This window comes from Anneissia japonica, unplaced genomic scaffold (genome assembly GCF_011630105.1).
Source record: "Anneissia japonica isolate Jap-2015-1 unplaced genomic scaffold, ASM1163010v1 scaffold699_len907043_cov185, whole genome shotgun sequence".
In the NCBI taxonomy this organism is placed as follows: Eukaryota; Metazoa; Echinodermata; class Crinoidea; order Comatulida; family Comatulidae; genus Anneissia; species Anneissia japonica.
Genome location: NW_022722982.1, coordinates 906324 through 914870, shown reverse-complemented (window position 1 = coordinate 914870; position 8547 = coordinate 906324). Strand labels below are relative to the sequence as shown.

General features: G+C 34.3%; 1 protein-coding gene across 1 annotated transcript in view; it reads right to left on the bottom strand.

Annotated features, from left to right (window-relative positions):
- Window positions 1-4530: 4530 nt before the first annotated feature.
- The window catches only part of LOC117112062 (monocarboxylate transporter 13-like), a 12245-nt gene continuing 8228 nt past the window's right edge, over window positions 4531-8547 (bottom strand). Inside the window, exons 3-5 of the mRNA XM_033255119.1 lie at window positions 7949-8082; window positions 6404-7076; window positions 4531-6130 (exon numbers count right to left, since the gene is read on the bottom strand). Of these exons, the coding sequence (XP_033111010.1) occupies window positions 6012-6130; window positions 6404-7076; window positions 7949-8082 (926 nt within the window). The 3' untranslated portion in view covers window positions 4531-6011. The remainder of the gene's footprint in view (window positions 6131-6403; window positions 7077-7948; window positions 8083-8547) is intronic.

Below are 8547 nucleotides of genomic sequence, written 5' to 3'. Positions count from 1 at the left end.
TCCCAGTTGCTACCTGAAAATCTAAAAATGCCTATTGCATCATCATTTTTGGGATATGGAACCTGGGTCGACGTGATATTTTGGAAACACCGGTTTTACAGGAGACTATACTCATTTGAGAGAGAATGAAGTGATTATCGCAATTGAAATCGTGTGAACCTAAGACTGATGTACAGGAGAACTGATAACTAAACATTTTCAGGTCACTCTTTTTCTGGTTCCCATGCCATCATAACTTACTGATTACGCTTTACGGCTATGAACCAATCACTGCCTTGTATTTTGCTTTTGTTTTACAGTATATCGCCGGTCGGATTATGGATGTTTCAATTATAACTGACCGAAGAAAATGACACGGTTGGATGGTATTAACACCTTGCTAGAGAAAAAAAAATCGGGAGCCTGTCAATTTCCAGTACAAAGAATAAACAATCTAATAATCTTACTTCGAATTTCATTTGTGTTAAAGCTTATTAGGATTGTTTCTCACCAGTAGCTTTCAATCCGCATTCTCGGATCTTCAGCTGAATGACATTGGCAAGTAGCCAATATCTACGTCACCGATGATGTTATGGTGACGGGTACGCTCAGCGCACATTGCGGAGCGCACCCGTCACCATTACATCATCGGTGACGTAGACATTGGCTACTTGCCAATGTCATTCTTTCTGCTGAAGATGGTCTGAGAATGCGGATTGAAAGCTTAACATACATGAAATTCGAAATAATACTACACTAGAAGCTAAATGAAGTTATTTGATAATCTAATAATCTTCGATATAACACATCGTAAATTCTATTTCGATATTTTATTTTTCAAGGATCTTAGCCTAATCTTTATGAATAAATGATTAATATAATTCTGGGCGAACGGAGTGACCATGTATATATTATGATTAATTCAATTTTCAAACTTGCTTAATTTGAAATTGGTGTGTATCTGAAATTAATATTTACCTTTTTTATTTAAAAGCTGTACATATATGAAAAAAGGATCGGATAAATAAATGTTACGTTGAATTGAATTGAATAAAAGTGTTTAGGCCTAACTATTATTATTATTATTATTATTATTATTATTATTATTATTATTATTATTATTATCCAGTATATCCATTAAATCAAAGTACACATTTATTTAAATTCAATCTGTAAGGAAAATTTCCCACCGATGAATATACATACACGAACGGTACTGAGTAAAGCCAACTTGATTTCTTACTTCCAAGATATCCACTCGTAGAAGTCAAATGAAGATAAGCCTGTCTGAGAGTGACTCTATGGTGGTCGAGTGTTGTGATTGCCGCCCACGTACGTATTGCCGTATGAGAAAGAATGTATTGTTCAAAGAAAATAACAAAAAAATATCATAAAAGTCACTGGGACAGGGTAGGGGCGATGTCCGGTTTGGCTGCCTCCTCTACAAGTGTCTATTGATAGGTGGTGTACGTCCTGTGTCTCCACTGGCACAACCACCACGTACTACTCTAGGATGTTTCTAAAATTGTTGACGATTTTTTTTTATGGTTCGATGTTAATTTAAGACAATAATCAATAATTAAGACACATTAGGCGATACTTCTTTATACCTTAATAAGCGAACTCTCCTACAGCCAAAAATGCTGATTAAAACAGTATACTTTTATTTTTGGCCATTTAGCACACCCTCCGTCACAAAAAAAAAATGAAAATTTCATAAAAATAAAATTTTATATATTTATTTTTATTACACCCTCCCAGCAAACACTAAACGTTCTCACAACGTTCCCGAATGTTGTGGTTTGGTATCAGGGAACAGTGAAATTACCATCACCTGATGAAGGCCTATGGCCGAAAACGTTTGTGCATCTTCTGTATTAAAATTTGGCAAATATATACCTTGTTCCTGAGTTTTATTTGATATATATCTAAGTAAAGTAAATCAATGTATTATCCTGCAGGACCTCCTGAAGTCCCACTCAAGACGCAGTGTAACGCCACACCGTTGAGTAATTGAAACACATGCGCTACATTCTTTATGTTAGTCTTGACAGTTAAGTTTCCATTTTTTAACGGGTTTTTTTTAAGATGTGCAGCTGTTCAGCAGTAAATCAGCGTTTCTAATGGTAGAAGTATGGACCTATAGGTCCATGGTGGCAGATTCCATAGGCTTTGCAGGAAACTTTGCAGGAAAAAGATATATTAGCGAATGGACCAGGATGTCCTCCTGTTCGATCATAGAAACAGCTTACATAAAATAAAGCATTTAATTCATTTTATAGGGTCGGAAGGAGCCTTCATAATTCTTTAATACAATTTAATATTTGTACATATGTTCTTCGGCTTTCTTCTCTGTAGTATAATCATGTATGACTTTTATATGATTATAGCAATTAATTGAACGCCAAATCCTATTTGAAAACCGACACGGTAACTATTGATAGACAAACCTAATTAAAAAAAGGACTTTCATGGAAAAAGTCTCTAGCACTCTGCCCACCATGGTTTGGGCTCAGGTAAGAAAAAATATATAATTTCTGCACGTCTAGATGGCTGGAAATGGCACTTTTTATAAAATGTATTTTAACTGGCCAAGAAAATGTTGGCCAGGCGGCCGCCTGACCTGCCGGACCGCTTCCGCCGCCCATGTGTGGCATCCCATCACAAATAACAGCATTTTTCCGATACAAACACGGGAAATGACTACTTAATTTTGGGGCTCGAATCAAGAATAAATCAACTATAATACATTATTAACGATATAGCAATGTAGGATTCACGTAGTAAAATACAATATTAATAGAATGATTCATTAAACATACCTCAACACTTAGTGGCTATGTTCTCACACGGCAGCTAACGGTTAGTAGGATCCTGATCCTGCTAACCGTTAGCCGTGCATCCATGCGAGAAAATCCCGATCCGGATACCAACAATATGATGAGCGAATCACTGGCCAATAAGAAACTGGAAATTGTAAACTCGTACGTGTGATTGGTTGATGATAGAAACGCCCTCAACTTGCTAACCGATAGCGCTTGCTAACCGTCAGCGTATCCGGATACCGCCAACGGTTTGCGCTAACCGATCGGGCGTTCTCACGCAGTCGCGTCGTAGAATATTAAACATGTTTAATATTTCTCACGACGGCTTAAGACTGTCCCCGGCGATAAATCGGGTCGGGCTACGTCGGCCGACGCTGTCTGAGTTAGCCTTAATTCGCTTAAAAGTTTCTCGATATATACCGTCGCTGGTTTAACGCCGGTGCTAACGGTTAGCGCTAACGGTTAGCTCCCGATCCGGATACTAGGGCTCTCGTGAGAACCAGGCTAAACAGACATTGGATTTTACTAGTGTAGATACAATAGCGACGTACATGCCTTTAATTTGATTCATAGTAAATGTTTGCAAATTTAACTCTTTTTTCATTCGGATTATTTAACTTTTAGTGGAGCCCAAAATTTGGGCCAATCTGTGAACAAATTAGAAAGAAGCTGATTTCAACTGATTTGTGTAGGGTACATACCAGGTTACACCAAAAAAAGTTAGGTGGGGGTGGGGAAAATTTTGTATGAGGGGTCGAAGGTCATTGACCCCGGTTTAAAATACTAAAAAATGTACCTCTGGAACATTCTATTGTATATTGAAAATGATGAGTAAAAAAATATCATATACTGAATGCCATTTTTGTAATATCAATTCCTAAAATTTTGACCTTTGACCTAATTTTTTGAGGAGATGCATTGGTCATGAGGGTCCTTTTATATTATTTTCTTACTTTTTGCATTATTCTGTGTATTTCAACACCAAAATTAACCATATATCATAGAGTGTTCCCAAGATACATTTTTTAGTGTTTTAGATTGGGTCAATGACCTTTAACCCCAAAAACGTAATTTCCCCATTCTCCTATACCCCTAACTTTGTTTTGGTGTTATCCTAGTATGTACTCCTACACAAGTCAGTTGAAATCACATTCATTGTAATATTTTTTAATGATATATGCCAGTTAAGTGACTAAAAATACAATTTTTGACATTTTGATACCATATACTATAGAGTGTTCGGGAGATGCATTTTTTAGTATTTTAGACCGGGATTAATGACATTTGACCCCTCATAAAAAATGTTCACCATCCCAAAGCCCACCTAACTTTTTTTGGTGTATCCTGGTATATATCCCTACACAAATCAGTTGAAATCCGCTTCTTTCTAATTTTTTCGTTCGGTTGTGTAATACGTTTGAGGCGGATATTGTATAGCAGAAGTGTGCGAGTCCACATAAAACATTCGTGAGTTCTATACTTTAACTTTCTAGTTTTAGGTGTATTCTACTGAACAGTAAGTTTACTGTTGTTTGAGCGATAGAAAGTGTTTTACACTACACGAATGTTCATACACAGCGAAAGGAGGCCCGACCACAAAAATATTTGTTTGACATAAAGCAATAAATTTCCATATTACGCGTGTTTAGCTGATCCGTAAACTGTTTCGGTAATGTTTGGCACCAGTAGGTGAGTACTTCATTTATTTTAAACAAACAAGGGTTTAAGTTTCAAGGCTCAGTTTATTCAATCATGTACAAAAATACATGAAATGTGTTTTCCTTGGTATAAAGTAAACATAAAATATAAACGCATTCCGTCCAGAATATATATATATATATCATTCATTAAGTCCTATGTACAGTTATGCAATATCTCACTAGAGCAATCTAACTGCAATACCAAAGATGACATCATCACAATTTCACAGCATAAATATCTAAACAAAGGCAAAAGAGCTATGTTAATGCATTAAGCGGAGTCGAAAGTGGCGTATAATAACGTCTAAAATGTAATGAAATTAGAATAGAAGATACATTTTATAACAACGTATACATTTTGAATGAATCATAGATTCACGAGCATAAAAGGTTGAGTTGATTACATGTCCATTCAGAGTAAATATGAAGAGTTTTGAAAGACCATATTCAGCGCTGACTAAGGCGATCGCTGTTTATTTAGACGTACACATTCTGCTTAAATATTAATGTCACCAAGTCATTTTGTTGCAATTTCTATATAAAATAGTTAAACTATTGGACAAACTTAAATTGCCAATTAAACTTGGCAAAACTTTTATTTGTCGGACTGTGTAAGTCTGAGTTGTTACTAATCTAATATAGGTCTGGAACGTTTTTATCTGAATGGTCCTCATATACATACAAAGAATTGAGCACTCAGAATCATATTTGACAACTCGTACAATAGCTACAATAGTGTTCTAATATTGTGTAACATAGAAATGCTGGAGTGTAGAAAAACAAATTTACTCACCAATTATGCAAATCACCAAATTTTAGTTCCTTTATACCTCCTCAAATAGACCACTGATATAGTTTGAGAAAGAAAAATCAATTCAAACTACGTACTTTAAAATATTAATAGATACAGCAATAGTAAAGCCCAATTCCATACTTCATTATTATCTTCAACCAGCAACTTGTACTTAGACTTGCATTATATATTTAAACGTCAATACTAACTTATTAAGCTCAGATTAATCAGTTCATTATAATTCATAGTTTAATTTTTATATCAATGTATTTTTACTGTTGTATAACTTTACCAAGAACATTTGAATTTGTATTTGTATTGTTGTTTCGTAAACTTTGTGCAATGCACATAGACCCAGGTCTATTTTTTTGTAATATACCATTCGTATTAGCTGCAAAGCTACAATGATGATATTTTGAAATGTAATTTGAACTTGATATATGATATATATAACAGAAAGTATTTTATTTATACACTTATGGTAATAATAATAAATTATAATTATTAATAATTAACCAAATCCAAATCAATTGCAGAGAATAGCGTCTTCGGCTAAGTTAGACAATTCCACAGGCATGGAACTTAGCACAAAAGTGACCTATCAGCAAATAGATGTCCTTGTGTTCCACCTAGAAAAACCTTCAGAAGATAAAACGCTTTTCTCCTTATTTAGGATCGGAAGGAGGCTTCATATTCTTTACAAACCCATTTTTTTCAGATGTTGTTCGGCTTTCTTTTCTGCAGTATTAGCATGTATACTACCAATACGACCGCAATTAATTGGACGCCACAGCATATTTGAAAACCGAGACGGTAACTGTTGACAGAGAAACCTGAACAAATATAGAAATAAATTGCATTGGTTAGAATCATCATTGATTAGCAGAAAAAAATTAATTTTTTTAAATTCAAAAAAATGTATTTTTCTTTTTACAGTAATCATTTTTTATTGGGAGTTAAACAAACGCCAAACCAATAATATACACTGCAAATGTTGTGTCATTTATGACTAAAGATATTTTTAAGTATTTATTCGGTTTAGTTACATAAATTCTAGGCTGAGTTTGTAGATATTTTTTATCATAAATACCGGTACATCTTCTTACCTACAATTGCTGATGATATCGATCCTACTCCTTCTGCCAACAATATCCAGGAAATTGCGCCATCTATTTCATTTGTTTTCCTAACAAACTTAGTCGCCAAAGTAACATATCCGTGCCATAGAATTCCAATCGCGAATCCGTGAAAAGCTGAGCTGATATAAAATATCAAAAAACTATGTCCAATTGCAAATATAGAAAACGATGTTAATTCGAATAACTGTGCAACTGCAAATATTTTTATTATCAGAGTAACGTCAATATCACCAAATAAAAATAGAAAAAGTCTAATCAAAACGCATGAAATAACTGATGCCAACAAAATCTCACTGGCGTCAATAGGAGAGATGCCTGAGTCTACAGCATATGGAACAAAAAACAACCAAAATGACGTAATAGTAAGGCCTCCGATTATTACAGACAGACACAATGCTAGCAACTGACGGTTATTGCTGAAGACTTCCAGATGAAGACGTTTCAATGTTTTCTTAAAGAATCCATGAATGTTTTTATAATGATTTTCTAGGTCAGTTTGATAATCATCTTCAATATCCTCGGGATCCAACTCAACTTTGCCAACTCTGTGATTCAGCAGGAAGGATGCAACCGTCACATGCAAGTGAGCTGCAGCTACGATAGCAATTGCACCTCTCCAACCGTAATTATCCACCAATTTCTGGGAAAATACAATAAAGATTACATTTTCTTTTTATATAATAACAATTGAAATAGTGAACAAACTATTAGAGGTAATGGTATGAAAACCCACCCAAAACATATCATTTATAAAATGGATCAAATACATTTTTAATGCATTGATAATCATGATAAACTAATAAAAAGCTATCGTTGACTTACTGACAATCTGTTACGATAATTCAATATTTTAAGTATCAGCCAAGTTAACATCTTAATATAACAGTTTAGTTGCTGGTGAGGACATTATTCCTATTTAAGTTTTGCTATTTAAAACTCTTTAAAAAAAAAACAGACAGTATATAATTGCTATCATTTTACCAATATGAAAAAGTCATTTAACGATATATGGTTATGATAATTTTCTCAGTTAATAGCGTAACGGTTTTATACCGAGTTTGTTCCTAAAATTTATAGGGAAATGTAACACGAAACAACACATACAAACAGCAGGCTATGGACGATCATATGACATCAACTTTAGTCATGTAAACTTTATTAAGATCCAAACAACATTATACCTACAATTCTTTAGTTAACCCAGGACCGTCTATTCCACGTGGCGTTATCCTCATCGGACCTCCAGATTCCAGTCATAATCCACAACTCTCATCCCAAATACAGTAATTGGCTTTTCCCTAGTCTTATATCCGGAACCATTTTCGTTACAATAGTATAAGAAACAAATATGAGAAATGCAATATGTGTAAGTTGCCACCTAAGCATATGGCATTGTCTAGATATCTTGAATGTGTATGCAATCAATAGTATAGCTGTAGAAAAGTTCAATATATAAAAATCTGAATTTCAATATATAGAATTAGACGAGGTAGGCCTATGCAATATTCTCACCTGAATCAATGGAGCTAACCCAGATGCTACAACGCATGTAACAAGCAGAACAGCATTCACTTGAGAAAGGCGAGTCGTAAATGTTTTTGCAGTTACCACAAAAGTTGCCGTGTATATCGTACCTAGACACAAACCTGTAAACAATATATAATATTATATATGCAATTGAAGGAAGTTAGCCGTTAACACTGTTGCCACCCCAGCAAACGAGGCAGTAGACCCAAACACCACAAATCACAGAATTATAAAAAAGTTCTAAAATTTTGTTACACACATTGAATTTATACATCTGTCTCATACAATACATTCTAGAGTTTAGTTTCTTTATAAGAGAATCGACATGATCATCCCATGTAAGCGAATCATTGAATACAACTCCAAGGTATTTATATTTATCTACGTGATCAATTTCTTTATTTTTTATGAAAATCTTACTAAAATCACTCGTCTTTTTCCTGAAGTCAATAATCATCTCCTTTGTTTTAGATGTGTTCAATTCTAGATAATTGTCGTCGCAATAATTTAAAAACCTTTTAATCTCCTGAACATAGTCGGTATCATCGTCATTATTTATAAGTCCAAGCATAGCTGTATCGTCA